The sequence below is a fragment of the Ophidiomyces ophidiicola genome, assembly GCF_022830035.1.
Source record: "Ophidiomyces ophidiicola strain CBS 122913 chromosome Unknown scaffold_48, whole genome shotgun sequence".
In the NCBI taxonomy this organism is placed as follows: Eukaryota; Fungi; Ascomycota; class Eurotiomycetes; order Onygenales; family Onygenaceae; genus Ophidiomyces; species Ophidiomyces ophidiicola.
In genome coordinates, this window is record NW_026054688.1 from 1 (window position 1) to 15,204 (window position 15,204).

At 52.3% G+C, this 15,204-nt stretch overlaps 5 protein-coding genes across 5 annotated transcripts; 1 reads left to right on the plus strand and 4 right to left on the minus strand.

The window, feature by feature from the left end:
* Positions 1 to 163: 163 nt before the first annotated feature.
* LOZ57_006601 (uncharacterized protein) lies at positions 164 to 2,227 on the minus strand (the record flags this gene model as incomplete). Its single annotated transcript, XM_049255616.1, has 1 exon — positions 164 to 2,227. A coding segment is annotated over one exon (2,064 nt), but the record flags the coding sequence as incomplete, so codon positions are not given.
* A 3,686-nt stretch (positions 2,228 to 5,913) lies between these two features.
* LOZ57_006602 (uncharacterized protein) lies at positions 5,914 to 9,204 on the minus strand (the record flags this gene model as incomplete). Its single annotated transcript, XM_049255617.1, has 1 exon — positions 5,914 to 9,204. One exon carries the CDS (start codon positions 9,202 to 9,204, stop codon positions 5,914 to 5,916), a length of 3,291 nt encoding a protein of 1,096 aa, XP_049105377.1.
* Positions 9,205 to 10,309: 1,105 nt separating this feature from the next.
* On the plus strand, positions 10,310 to 11,629 carry LOZ57_006603 (uncharacterized protein; the record flags this gene model as incomplete). Its single annotated transcript, XM_049255618.1, has 1 exon — positions 10,310 to 11,629. The coding sequence occupies one exon, from the start codon at positions 10,310 to 10,312 to the stop codon at positions 11,627 to 11,629; it is 1,320 nt and encodes a 439-aa protein (XP_049105378.1).
* A 406-nt stretch (positions 11,630 to 12,035) lies between these two features.
* Positions 12,036 to 12,697, minus strand: LOZ57_006604 (uncharacterized protein; the record flags this gene model as incomplete). The annotated part of the gene is made up of 2 exons (XM_049255619.1): positions 12,036 to 12,087; positions 12,150 to 12,697. The coding sequence occupies 2 exons, from the start codon at positions 12,695 to 12,697 to the stop codon at positions 12,036 to 12,038; spliced, it is 600 nt and encodes a 199-aa protein (XP_049105379.1).
* Positions 12,698 to 13,155: 458 nt separating this feature from the next.
* LOZ57_006605 (uncharacterized protein) lies at positions 13,156 to 14,886 on the minus strand (the record flags this gene model as incomplete). The annotated part of the gene is made up of 1 exon (XM_049255620.1): positions 13,156 to 14,886. The coding sequence occupies one exon, from the start codon at positions 14,884 to 14,886 to the stop codon at positions 13,156 to 13,158; it is 1,731 nt and encodes a 576-aa protein (XP_049105380.1).
* Positions 14,887 to 15,204: the final 318 nt, after the last annotated feature.

Consider the following 15,204-nt stretch of genomic DNA (forward strand, 5'->3'; position numbering starts at 1 on the left):
GGGGGGGGGGGGGGGGGGGGGGGGGGGGGGGGGGGGGGGGGGGGGGGGGGGGGGGGGGGGGGGGGGGGGGGGGGGGGGGGGGGGGGGGGGGGGGGGGGGGGGGGGGGGGGGGGGGGGGGGGGGGGGAGGCGGGGAGGGGCGGCGTGAGCGTGGTGGGCGCGACGCCGGCGTCGAGGTCGATGCCGCGGCCGATGTCCTCGTGGTCGATCAGGTCGAGGCCCGAGGGCGCGATGACCGGGGCGGGCTTCGATCGCGGCTTCTTGGGCGGGTGGTGCAGCAGTGGTGGTGGTGGTGGTTGTTTCTGTTGTTCGGGTGGGTGGTGGCCGGCAGCGGGGTCGTCGTCGAAGCTGTAGCACGACGACGGTACGCGGGCGTAGTAGCGGTCGAGCACGGGGTCAGCGGGAGCGGGGGCGGGGGCGTCGGGGGTCAGCGGGAAAGCGGAGGCGGCGCCGGACGACAGCGTGGACGACGAGGGGTGGCGCGGCGGCGGCGGCGGCGGGCCGGCCAGGTCGGGCGCGGGCGCGGGCGCGGGCGGAGGCACGGACTCGGGCTCCAGCTCAGGCTCAAGTTCCGGTTCGACCGGGCAGTGCGGCTCGTAGTCGCTGGCGACGCAGCGCAGGGCCTGGGCGAAGCGGTGGGCGACAGCGGCGGCGGACGGGCGGGCGGCGGGGCGGCGGGCGAGCATGGGGCGCACGGCGGCGAGGGTGGGCGCGACGGCGCGGTAGACGGGGCCCTTGTGGCGGGCGGCGTCGCGCTCGAGGATGACGATCCACGAGGCGATCTGGCCGGCGTTGCGGTGGCAGTGGAACGAGGCGTCGGGCAGCTTGCCGCCGTAGCCCGGCGCGCGGCGGTTGTACGCGCTGCGATGGCGCTCGAACACCGCGTGCTTCTTGCGGCACAGCCCCGTGAGGATGTCCAGCGTCAGCGCCGCCAGCGCGAACACGTCGGCGGCCAGGTCGTAGCGCCGGTTGGTGGGCACGGCGCCGCCGGCCGGCTTGGAGAGCGACGCGACGCTGGCCGTGGGCGCAGTGGTGGTGATGGGAGGATGATTGTGTGCGCTGGAGGCGACGGACGCGGCGGACGCGGGGCGGGCGAGCGACGGGCGCGGGCGGGCATAGGCCGCACGGCGCGGCAGCGTCAGGGCGGGCAGCAGCTTGGGCTGCAGCACCTCTTCCTCCGCCCCCTGCTCGTCCTCTTCGTCATGCCCGGCCGGCCGCGGGTAGTGCTCGGGCGCGGCGTACTGGTAGGCCTCGAGGTCGAGCGGGCGGCGCGTGGGCAGCAGGGCATCGAAGGCGTCGAACAGGCCCAGCGCGACGTGGTGGTCGGCGCCGACGAGCACGTTGGACGGCCGCAGCGCACCATGGCGCAGGCCGTGGCGGTGGTGCAGCCACGCCAGCGCGCTGGCCAGACAGGCCGGCCAGTTGGCCAGCGCGGCGGCAGCGTCGTCGCCGGCCTTGAGCAGCTTCTTGAAGCGGTTGGGCCGCGCGCCGGCGGCGGTGAAGTCGCGCAGCGTCAGCGCCGTGGGCGCCGGCGCCAGCAGCACATGGAACGCGCCCGGCACGGCGTACGAGCCGACCACCGACACCAGGTGGGCGTGCCGCAGCCGCCGCAGCGCCGCCGTCTCGCGCCGCAGCTCGTCGTCGTCCAGATACCGCGGCGCGGCGCGCAGCGGGAGCGTCAGGCGCCGCAGCCGCGCGCACGACGCGCCGGCGCGCGTGACGGCGTCGAGCTGCGCGCCGGCGGGCAGCGCCACGAGCGGCAGACTGGCAGCCTGCTGGTTATCGTCATCGACGTCGACCGGCACGGGCTCGGCGGCGTGGAAGGCGACGTGCGCGCCGGGCGGCAGGGCGCGCACCAGCACGCGGGCCTGGGCGGCGGCGAAGCGCGGGTGGGCGAAGACGGCGCGCACGGCGGGCGGCAGGCGCAGGCGCGCGAGGGCGGCGGCGGGCGCCACGGGCAGGTCGGCGTCGTCGAAGCCGGCGTCCAGCAGCGCGAAGATGCTCGCCGGCACGCCCAGCAGCCGCACCACCACGAACAGCCGTCGCGCGCGCTCCAGGATGCACGCCAGGTAGCTGCCGTCGCCCGTCGCGCCGTGGAGCAGCTGGGCCTGCAGCGCCGGCGCCAGCGACGCCCGCACGAAGCCCGCCGTCACCGTCGCCGCCACGCGGTCGTCCGGCCACCACGGCGACGTCGTCGTCGTCGTCGCGCCGGCCGTCGCGGAGGCCATCGCAGCAGGGAGGGAGACAGAAAGCAAGAGAGAGGAGCAGTAAGTTGTTAACAGAAATCGATCGCACCGCCGGCGCGCACCGCTGCTACTAATACTCGCTGCCCGCGTGCCAGGATCGCGATGAAACGTCGTGCCCGCCGTGCAGCCCGCGCCCGCCCCCGCTTCGGTCTTCTTGGTGCGCTTCTTCGCCCGTTCGAGAAACGGCCATCCCTCGCGCTGTTATCCTAGCACCCGCATAACGATCTTAGTCGGCCGCCCACCCATGCCGCCCAGCACGCCTCTCTCGTTTCTTCTTCTTCTTCTTCTTCGTCTTCTCCCTCTTCTCCGTCTTCTCCCTCTTCTCCCTCTCTCCTCTCTCCTCTCTCCCGGCCAAGGCCTGCGGAGTAGGGCTGACGTTGCACCCCGCAGCCCGCCCGCGTCGCTATCCCGGCTGCTCGCCAATCTCGTCCCCGGCGATCGCTGCACGTCAGCCCACTATAGTTAGCAACTAATTATTGCTCGAGCTAAATAGTAGTGGCTGTGGCTGGCATCGCTCTTCCATCGCGTGCAGCGCAGCCCAACCCGATCCTATCTATTCCCCAATCCTCCCCGACCCGCCGCCGACCAACTTCCCAGCCCGCGCCCCGCGCCAATCCGTGAGCTGTACGAAACCGCCCGCCTACGCGAGCTTGGAGGCCCTTACCAGTATTATTATTATTATTATTATTTATGCCCGCTAAACATAGCACACCCCCGGCCTCACGGATGCTCGGTTGTCGGGATCCCTGGCCTACCTAGCCATACCATATATGCATCGTTTACTCCGTACTCCTCTCCGTATCGACCCCCTGCCGCCGCCCACCTCTCGCTTCCCGATCTCTGGCACCACAACACTGCCTCCCCTCGAATTGAGAACCAGGCGAAAAAAAAAGGGGGGAGCAAATGGTATGTTAGTTATGTACTTAGTTACTAGCTAGTTCTGGTCGAACACGAGCCTCCCACCACCAGGAACGGGGCCAACACGCCCTGGCGAGGCGAACACAGACCAAACAAAACCACCGCTCAGGCCTTTATGGAGTAGATAACTAACCACTCCGTAACTCGCCCCGCACATGCTGCCCGAACTTTCCAGAACCACTGACTGGGCGGGCGTCGCGACGTTCGCTCGCACGCGACGTGGCGCAGAGATGTGGAAATTGATCCTCCCGATAGTATATTTATTGGGCTGTTTTGTTTCTTTTCTTTTTCATCAACCAAACTAGTTAGTTACTTGACTACGGGACAATTATTCTTCTTATTTATTCGCTTCGTATCTACATCGCCATCACACCGAGATCTCGCGCGAGCCCATCATTGGGCCTGCCTGGAAAGTAATTCCATCCCCACTCCCACTCCCGCAGCGGCACCAAGCGCTTGGAACGCTGTCGTGATTGTCTAACCCGGTCTGGGCGCCCTGGTTGGACGCCTGCAGGCCCACTAGTTAGTCTCCTCGATCTCCATCATCCGAGAGAGGACCGGGGGCTGTCGGTCGTGACTGGCTCGCGGCCTGGATTGGCCTGGCTTGGCGATGGGTCGGCGCTGTTTAACTGCCGGCCTGTGATGGGCTGGGGGGGAAACATTACGTGGGGGAATGGTGAGTGATGCGGTGAAGAAACGGTGGTCGTTTCTAACAAAAGACCCAATGTAATTGGATGCCGTCGTGCCAGCACTCTTCAGCTGTATTTGTGGCTTTAATTCCTGTTTCCAATGCTGCTTTCCTGATATTCTTCAGCCTTAGGTTCTCTGCTCTCAGTTTCGCCTTACGCTGAAGCGGTTGTTCTTTCACTTCTTCTTCCTTCTCAACCATTTATTTCAGCCCAAGACTTTTGTTTCAATCAGGTTTAGAAGCTGAGATTTTGTCCATCCTCATTGACTAGGAGGATAGGGTTTCTTCCATGCGACTTTGACTCTGTTTCAGACATTCAGAATTGCCAGAAATCTTCAGATTCTGTGGTCGCTGGTTCCAAAGACTCGGGCCAATGGTGTCGATGTCAACCTTGTCAAAAGCTCGGCAAGCACTGTGCCACACCAGAATTTCCCCATCGATGTACTGAAGTTCTTGAAAAACATCTTCCATTAAAGCAGGGCTTTGCGGATCTATAAAATTGCTGCCAGGGGAAATGAACGAATTGATATCAAGTTCCCCATTGGTAATTGTACCTCTGCCATTTTATCTATTATTATACTGTAATTGTATATATCCCACCCTATAGAAAGGAATAATCAGCAGGAGAAATAGAAGACATTAATGGCGATGCTAGTACGTACCTCTATTATCGCATCGACACTGGCGAAGAAAAGAAGAAGAGGCAGGCGATTTTAAGAGCACTTTATACCTGAGCAAGCAAGGTGAAATAAAGGCAACTGACAATGGTCTAGTCCTATTTTGGAAGATGGTAAAGTGATACCGGAAAAAAAGCTCACCTAAACTCAGAGTCCGTGAATGGGTTGGTTGTTGAAAGAATGTGCAAAATAGACACGAATGAAAGCTGAGGAAAAAGTGAATGATGATATATACTATGTTCTCTTGGGCAGTGAAAGAAAATGTTCAGAAAGCACCTTGCATCTTCTACAAGACGCCGTGAAGGTAAAGATAAGTAATGTGTATTCAAATTTTCTCAAGTTCCTGACGGCAATGAATCCTTGACCGCAGCTGTTCTTGATATATATCCAAGTGACTGGAGGCTGAACGAGTGTTTGTCAGAAAGTGATGTTCAAAATTACTGTCTTGGTTCAAAGCCAGCCAGAGATGTGTCTCCAATCTGTCTAGGTCTGGTGTCGCAAGCTTGCTTTGTAGCTGTACCAGTATCATTACGGTGTGAGTGAGGTTCACTAGACAAATAGGCTGTTTTGACGCCAGGCAGCATTTTCGATGGCTCTAGCAAGGTTCCCACCTATATACTTTAGCAGACGGGCTCCTTGTCGGCGCTGAAAGGGTACAATGAAGAACGGAAGGCCACTCTAGCGGTTTATCGGATGAATAACGGGCCTGGAGCAGTAAAGGATTCACTTGAAAGCTCAAATATCGTGAGATTTATCGTGCCTATACTCCATACATATAGAGATTCATTTTAGTAGCAATAATAGCCGGCAAATGCCCACCTGGCTGGCTCATACTAGCGGTGATAAATGATCATGTATTTTATAGGATGCACAGCTCTCACTAAGTCCTGGGGAGTTGGAGGAAAAACACTGCATACACATCTGTCAGATTGAGAAGATGAAAAATAGAAAATAAAAGGAATAAACACTCATAAATTTACCAGCGCTATATACCATATCCTCACATTGCGTACCCAATGCCCTCTAGGGAGCCCATCTGCTAGCAAGACACCAACTAGCCTTGGACGATCCTGCATCGTGATTTTGCAAACAGAAGTTCCCAAGCTTCTGAAAAAATCCTCTCACTAGACGGATTATTGAGCAGTGCCTTGAATTAGCCGGGGACGATGCAAAAGTGACCAAATCGGGCAATCTTCAGGCAGCGCAGCATGAGTGTATTGCTGAAATGGGCCTAGCAAGCCCGCACCAATGAATATCGAGTTATGCCCCGTTGAACAGCGCAATAGATACTCCAATAATGCAACCGACAAACACCAAAATAAAACACAAGAAGCGGGGGTATCTATATCAAAAAAATCCAAATATACTCAAGTCCAAACTCTTCGTCAGCATATCCTGCTTTCAGCAGCATACTGCCTCTTTCGTTCCCTCCTCAGCTTCTCTCCAACAATAATGCTAAACAGCCTCCACAGAATATCTTCCTCGCTCCATCCTAAGTTATCGGACCCGCCGCGCCGCCTGTTTGCGTTGACAAGGTCTTGTCTGAACTTGTCGACAATGGCTAGCTGGATTTCGGTGACTTGCCGATATTGATGGCCGTCAACGGACCACATCCACTTACCCAGCATCGCCTCGCGCTCGGGCGTCGAGACAAAGGGGAAGAGATGAGGGGACTGTTTGGCTTGGTGGTAAACATGGCGCAGAGCGACATAGTGGTCATCGGTGAAATAGCCTGATAGTGCCAATTGCTTGCTGGCTGGTTGTTTCCTCCTATGCGCTGCTGGGTGGCTTTGATGTGAGGGTTTTTGAACCACTGACTGAGGAGACGCTGGCTCTATCATGTTATGCAATTGGTCTTGGTTTTTGTCCTGTGGAGTACGTGTGGCGGCAAGCCATTTTGGGGCCAGTCCCGTTATTCGGTCGTACCACCTCGACGCCGGTGTGGCACATTCTGGAGGCTTAACATCTGGAGAAACAGTCACAATATCTCCCATGTCTAGACCGTCCTTCTGCACATCATCAAACGCCACTTGACTCCTGCCACCATCATCCCATTGACTCTGGTTTTGAGTACCTAGCAAAGGCGGCGGTGATTGATTGGCAGGCGATAGTCCCTCCTGATCGTTCGTCATGAGATCGCTACCCGTATATTTGAGTGATGGGGGCGGGGGAAGTTCTGAAATGGAGCCACTTGATATTGACTGAGCTCGTTCAGAACGCGGCAAATCCTTTATATCAGGAATAACCTCCCTTGCAGCTTTGACAGGCACGGAGTTTGGCTCCGCCGCGTGTTTCTCCTTTGCAATCACCTGGTGCGGGTGCGGTTCACTCGTAACAGACACAGAGCCACCTTGAATGAATCTCTTTGTCGAACTCTCGGGGGTTCCAATTAGCGAAGAAAATTCAAAATCTTTATCTCGATACTTTGCCAACTGTGATTTCCCAAATGACATCAAGGGGTATTTTTTCCCAAGCGCAGACCAAGCGAGATCGGGAAGTAATTCCTCACCCTGTTCGTATCCTACATCTTCCATTGTAGTGACATGCTTCAGACGCGGGTGAACGGTATCATCATGAGTGACATCAGCAAATGAAGGTGATTCCGAGGGTACAGCTGCTTCTCGAGCTTCTTGTTGCCAGATATCCTCGTAATCATCATCGTAAGCAGCCATAGAGTTTCCAAACTCGTTCCTTTCCACTTCCAAGTGTCTAACAGCAGCAGAGTTGGGGTCATCGTCGTCGCTATCAATGATAATCACCTGGCTGGCATTTGCCGCTTCTATTTGGCTGCTAATCGCCTCTCTTTCGCGCTGCCATTCCGCTTCACGCTTTGCCATCTCTAGGTCGATTGTCTCCGTCAAATTGTCGCCTCCATTAAGACCTCGGTCAACCGGGCTCATAGGCTTATCAGGTTGCGACCCGTCGAAATCTGACGAAGAACCATCGACCGCAATATCAAGTAGGGGGTATTGAACTTCTTCTTGGTGCAAACTAGAGTGGACAGGGTTGTCGGCCGGTTCTATTCGCCGTTTCTTATGCGCTTCTCGAATTCTTTGAGCCAGCTCTTCTCCAAAACGAACCCCGGCACACAGATCTCTTTGAATATCGACGCTAAAATCTGCAAAGATACTGTCTAATCGTTGCCTCGTGGAATCTAGATCAATATTCGGAATCGGTTGGTATTCCTCAAGCTGTGCATTTCGATTCATCATCCTCTGGAGTGAAATGCCAACCTTGACGATACGCACTAGCCGAACCAGAGGTCTGCGATCAACAGTATTGCTAGGTGGGGGCTTGGAAGTCGTGGTCGTTGCATGTAGGGAAACCGTGTCACCAACATGTTGGGATATAGGGCTGTGCTGCTCAGAAACCTTTTCTGGCGAGAGTATTGCTGCCATAGATCGAGTATTTTGAAATGATTCATCCACAGATAAGGCGGTGGCGATATGGGCTGTTGGATCTGCTGATCGTACAGCCTTGTTTCTTGAAGAAGGCTGGAGAATACCTTTCGTTAATCCATTTCTAGCAGGACGCTTATGCAACGAACCAAGAAGATTTTGTTGTGCCGATGGTAGCGAGTTCAATGTGACCATGCTAAACCCTTCACTTTCCATTATAGAATCGAATTCCCTGTGTTCCTCAGTAGGGTCGGCTATGATCCTACCCTTCTTAGAAGCAGTGTCTGCAGTGTCTATTTCGTCATCCAGTTGTGATGAGGATGTGGGGGTTGGATACAAACGGATTTTGGGCCGAGGGGTGTGCCCAGCAAACTCTACATTTATTGGCGATGAGCCACCGTCAATTTGTACAGGAAATGTGGTCCCTGAGGGAGAGGAGCCCTCTCTATCATTTAAGACATTGGAGGTCCCAGTTACATCAACCCTGGGAGAGCTATGATGTTGCTTGGTTGAAATCTCAGTGTCGAAATGAGCGTCTTGCAGGGGGTGGGTGATTGGGGTCCCGCTGGTATCCTCATTATCAACGCCACTCTGCGCAATATCCAAAAATAAATCATCTCCACTGGGCAGCTGCCCGATAGATTTGGTGGGTGATATGTCTCGAATAGGTGAATTTTCTTCAGTCGGCTCTATGGTTTTCCTCGGTCGCCCCCGCTTTCGCTTTCCTCCGGTATGTGGGACATCGGATGGTTCACCAAGTTGCTTTTTCCTTGGGGTTGGTACGCGATTTGATATACCAGGGTTTTTTGGTTTCCCCGGCCGCTTTTTGGGTGATGCCCGCGCCGGCGAAGGCTCAGTCTTCATAGGTATCATTAAAGTATTTCCATTTGTCCAATTTCCAACTGCAGTTTGGCCTACGCTGGTTTCCCCTCCTTCTTCATCGTCGCGCTCGGCTTCGAGTGTCACCCGAATGCGCCAAGGGCTTATATTGTTCTCCGAATGCAAAGTTGTTTTGGTGGGGGAGAGTGACTTCCGGCGAAAGCGATCTCCGGAGGGCGTGGACGGTAAAATGATATCCGGGTATTTTATCGACGTCGCACCCTTTGTACTTTTGACTTTGGCTTTTGTAGACCATGGGTTTCGCGGAGTTCGAGGTTTGAAAGGCGTCATGCTTAGTCTCCGTTGAGAAAATGGCTTCATGGCAGATGAAAGCAGGAATTCAGGGTCGCCTGGATATGCCAGAGGGTCTGGAGACGAGCTGCGCTTCGGAGTATCCATTACGACGTGATTCTGCCTTCGCGCACGGTGGTAGGGGTGAGGAATGTGTTGCAATATTGCTCAAAAGCCAGGAGTATCGACAATGACGGCCATATAAAACTGGGCGGTGACATCCATGGGCCGCGAAGTACCTCGACTCGTATCACGTCCCAGTTCCAGCGAAACACCTAGCACTCCAACATTAATCGACTGATCACCAAAACGCCGTGCTTTGTTTGTTATCCGACGTTGGCGTCATCCGCCGGTCCATCGCAAGTGGCTCGTGCGCTTTGTTTATGGGCACTATGCTTATATAATAATAGGCCGCTCGCGGATCAATAAACATCCAGAATGTGCCGGATAAATAAGCTGCCGTGCTCCGTAGGCCAAGCGGGGAAATGAGCCGCGCTAGTCGACTTTAGACCCTGTCAAACACAGGGAATTCGGGACTGCGTATCACGTAATCATCCCATTGCAAGTCGTGCTGGCCCAGAACCTCGCAAGGAAACAAACCTCGACACCAGCCAGAGTCCTGCTTTCATCCCAAATACCTTATTCTGTGCCTTTCTTTTTGCACTCGCCGGAGCTTCGGCGATATGACACTAAATACTCTATGCTGTGGTATTATTGCTTGGGCCATTAAACAACTGAATAGCCAGCAAGCAAGCGCGGAGAATGCCACCCCAGAGTATTATTTCCCAATGCAAGGGTGCCAGAGGCAGATTAAACTGGTATGCCCCTCAGCACACGATACTACGTATGACGACACAGATTGCATAACCAAAATGGTTCCGGTCCAGCCTTACCCCGCGCTTAGAGCCTGAATTTTATACTCTTCACCCTGCTTGTTATATACTGTACACTTTACTTTTCAAGCACGCTTATCTCTTTATTTTTCTCTATATAATAAGTTGGAAGCTAAAAGTTGATGGTACATTAGCCCGGGTTCAAGCCCGTTCATACTTTGAGTTTTCTCCGTTGCTACTTGGATGGTAAGCGGTGACGTCCGGCCCAAGATTGATATATGGAGTATATATCCTTGTTTACCGCCCCCGTTAACTAACTATTTTATTAATATCATCTTGAAGCTTTCTCACAGCTTTCAGTTTCGTTTTTCAACCCAATAATGGCAATACGTTCTTCTCTTACCCTTCTTATTTCCCTAAGCCATGTTTTAATGACTTGGGCCCAATTATCGGGCTCCAATTCTACCATTCCAATCCCTGGTGCTACGGGAACGGCTCCAGCTCCGGCGCCCATGCCTACAGGCACATTCTCCAATACATCTTCCCCTCTACAACTACTGACTATCTCAGCAAACAATATAACTGCTTCTTTCATACCATACGGCGCTCGTTTAACATCACTGCTTGTTCCAGACAGCTCTGGTCAACAACAGGACGTCGTCGTTGGATTTGACGACCCGGCTTTATACGTTACGAATGTTGCCTCTAAAAATGCTTATATTGGACCCATTGTTGGGCGTTATGCGAACAGAATCAAAAATAGTACTTTTGTTTTGGATGGCGTCACATATAATATTCCTTCAAACGAATTTAACGACACTCAGACACTTCATGGCGGACCTGTGGGCTACGACCAACGCAATTGGACGGTTACTGAACATACGACAGATTCTATCACATTTACTCTTTTCGATAACGGCTTTGAAGGTTTTCCGGGAGACGTCATTAGTATGGCAACTTATACCGTCAATTCATCGTGGAGCTTGAACAATTCCAATTTTGAAACCCAACTTACTTCAAGAATAGTATCTCTTCCCCTATCTGCCAGAACACCAATAATGTTGGCAAACCATATTTACTGGAATTTGAACGCTTTCAAAGACCCAACCGTCTTAGATAATACCTTCCTTCAGCTACCCCTGTCCAGTCGATACATTCCAACAGACTCGCATCTTATCCCAACAGGTGACATATCGGATGTTAAATTATCAAGTAACGGAACCCTGGATTTCACGAAACCAAAGTTAATTGGCCAAAATATTCAATCGGCGACTGGTGTGTGCGGTGATAATTGTACTGGATATGATACATGTTTCATTATTGACCGACCCACAAACACTTCAGACTGGACTTCATCTCCTGAAACCATGATTCTGGCTTTGAACATGACATCAACCACAACGGGGATATCTATGCTTGTCAACACAAATCAAAAGGCCGTCCAAATCTACACATGTAATGCAGAAAATGGTACTATGCCTGTGAAACCTTCTCAGGTCCAAAGAAATAGAGAACAAGGCGCTGGAAATGCAACTAACTCGGTCGATACGGTACAACAGTATGGCTGCGTTGTCATTGAGCCGGAAGGCTGGATTGATGGCATCAACAATCCGCAGTGGGATCAATTGCCATTCCAGGTGTTTGGCCCGGGCACCGCCCCAGCTGTTAATTGGGCTACTTACGTCTTTGGACGAGTATAAATAGTCTGAATATATATACAGAAATTGTAAATCTGATATTTTTGGTTTAGTGGTCAGTGTGAAGTGACTACCCCTAATTGCTAGTCCCGAGGCCTCCGATTCCATATCCCATAATATCATACGACATATTGTAAGAGTTTTGTAGTCAAGTACGTATTACAAGAGATAATACTTAATACGCCCATTTCACAGCCAGATATCATTTTCCTTCTCATATAACGCCCATAATTTCCCCCACCCCCCAAAGCTGTAGCGAAACGCGCTTTTGTTAATGCCAGTACCAAGGCGATCAAGCAAGTAGGCTTAAAAAATATACTCCTTCGATGTAGGTAACGAGAGCACCCTAGCTGTGGAATAGATATCTTTCCATAAAACAAAAAAAAAGTGAAGAAAGCCTAAAAAAACCTCAGATCGAAAACATGGCATTCCACTCCCGGTACGTTGGAAGGCCCCTGACTCTATAGGGTGACAGATATGTTAGTAACCCAGAATAGGAACTAGATAGGTAAATGATACTGACCGTTTAGGCAGACCATACGGGTGCCCATTCAGCACCTGCTTCATCTCCCCAATTCTTTCCATCTCTTGCAGATGGAACAGGACGAACTTTGCCAGCCGGTTCCTTGAGTTTCGCACGCCCTGGATCCGAGCGTGCAAGTGTTCCGTCGTATGCATGAGGTGGGCGTGATGGCTCATGTCATAGTACGTATACATCAGTTGCTCAATGGTCTCGTTGTTCTCGTCCACCTCGCGCTTGATTCTTTCGACCTGGGCGACATGATAGTTCAGAAGTCCCTCGAGATTCGGGCGGTCTCGAGGAAGAACGTCACGCTTTGAGGAAACCAACGCGGCTGGATCAATCTCCTCAGCAGTGACAATGGCGTCAAGCGACTGCTGATTGCTTGTTTGTCTCGAGTTGGTCGAGGCGTCATCCCCGTTCAGGGTCGTACCCACAAGGTCAGAACTCGAGACGCGGCGGCGATCTGGGGATAGTGACATATCCTTAAATGGGAGCGAGGATGTTGAAATCCTGCGAAGCCCCTGCACGAAGGAGCTCATCCGTCTCATTTTTGAAGAGGTATTAAGATGTTTTATAAGGCTTGCAAGTACAAAAAAGGGGTTTGTTTGAAGAAATATGAGTGTCCTGAAAGGATATGGTATCAACAAGATTCAAAAATTTCATTCATTGAGATCCTGAAGGAAAAAATGAAAAGATGTTTGGCACATCACTAAAGTAAAGTGATGGAAGTTACAGCAATAAAAAATTTCATGGAGGGAAAACCCACAAGTGAATGAACAGGTGCTGGCGCCGAGAGTAGGACGTGTTTGAAAACAAACAAGAACCTCTGCATTCTTGCAAGTATGTTTCCAACAAATTCAAGCTCGAAAGTTTGTTATGATAGCATCTGAGCAAGAGTAAAAATCTATCAAGGCCCTCGCATCGTCAAGCTCATTGTATGTGCTGCTAATAGCCGCAACTGCCTTACTAATATGCTACCACGAAGCCATCATCAATGACAGCATTACTATGCCCATTCTCCCAACGTCCAGCTGGATCGATCGCCACCGGATTTCGACATACTCGGCCCGTACCCAGACCGACGGTCCATGATCGTGCTAATGTTATGGTCTCGGTTGGCTCCTGATAAACCATGTTGCAAGAATTTTTCACGGTCAACTTCCACAAAACCCCTGACTCTCAGGCTGGCTACTAGGCTGGCACCAGCCCAGGACCCAAGTGAGTCTACTTGTCGGAGAGCGCCGTTCATTTGTGGATGAGAATCCCTGTCATTATGTTGAAGCCGTTCGTCAATAAAACTAGTATCTGGGGCTCTCTCCGACGCTCTCGTCGATTGTTGATGGGTGGAGGGCTCAAAGGATGGGGTCTTAAGTTGCTGGTCTATGCTGCTTAGCTGTAGTTTTCCAGGCCTTTTCTTTAGAGTATGGGTTCCGGCTGGGCTCCACTGCCGTTGGTCAATTATCGCCTTCACATCTTCTAGAATTCGCTGTCGTATTCCTGGGATGAGTGATCCACCACCAGCAAATGTTACCCGCGAAATACAGGCCCCTCGTGCATCCGAAGAAAGCGAAAGGAGAGTATTGTAGACCAGCTTATCTAATGGTGTATCTTCATCGTCAAATTCTCGATCCCCAACCCCATTACCAAATAAAGATTGTTCAACCAGTTCAGGAAAACATGAGAACGGAACATCTATGCATGCTAACGTATCCTCTACTGGTAGCGGCAAGGATACGGTCTCTGCCGCTTTTGATTCGGACATTGAATCAAGAACGGAATTATCCGGCGCCACTTGGCCAGAGGTCTCTGACTGCTGCTCCGGGAATATCTGCTGAGACTTTCTTCGGGGCCTACACCAGGCAAATCGTGTCAGGATTTCTTCACAAAGCTCAAAGTTTAGCTCGACCAAATCATCGGCTCCACCGGTCGAGTCCCCTTTTCGCCCAGCAATTCCAGTTAAGTATCTTCCCAGGTGCTGCATTAAAAGTCTCATTGCACGTACGCTGCGTTTTGATTGAATTTCACGGTATTCATAAATAGCAGTTATTGTGGTTTCTTCCCAGCCGATGTCTACGACGAGAGCTGATCTGACTCCGGCTGCAACGGCAGCCATGGCGGGAGAAGGAAGAAGAGTGATGCTAGGATATCGCCAGCGGTGAAAGATCGTGGACAGAAGGGACGATAGCAAAGGATGTGGTACAATCGAAGGCAGAACAAGGATAAGTCGTGACGAGCCAGCGTCCGTGAGAAGATATTTGTTGTATAACTCTCGAATACTCCGTTCGAGCTTCGCTTCAAAAAGACTTATGTCAAAATCTCGAATATCCTTTGTCCATAGCTCATACTTAGTCGACCACTGCCCTAAAGGTGTAGGCGGAATCTTGCCAATTTGTGCATCTTGATCCGTGCTCTTTATCCATCCTCTATAGTCCCCCACGCGCCGTCCCTCCTCTGGGTTAAAACCGACAATACACATTGGTACACTGTTTCCCTCAAACCCTGCCCGCAGGTACCGTGACCCGATCTCGATAATAACAGAGTCTTCTTCATGCCGAAATGATGATCCAGGAGACGAGGGTCCGGTGAACGGCGAGTGCATATGGCGCGATTGTTGTGGAGTATGAGGAGACGCAGAACCATGATTGCGAGATTGCCGAGAGCTCATTTTGGTACCTGCTGCAACGCTTGAAGCTCGCTTATCTGTCCCATGAGCTGAAGAAATGGAAGGTGTTGCCATGGTTGTAATCCGTAAAGCCCGGGTATTTTGTCCGGATTGTGGTCTTTATTTGATTATACTGCTAAATGAACATTATTTTTATACGCCAAAGGCTCCAATGAAGGTTTCATGCTTAAGCAACAGTGATGTTTCAACGGGTAATGTCTGGGTGTATTGGCTCATCCAATTTCGTATTGAGTTTTAAAAGTGGTTCTCACTCTATTATAAGGTAATCAGGTGATATGTTTTGATCAATTCATTGAAAATAAGGCCAAGAGATGGATGAAGGCGCACATAAACTGCATCAGCATCAGATGCTGAATCTCTATCCATTGTGAG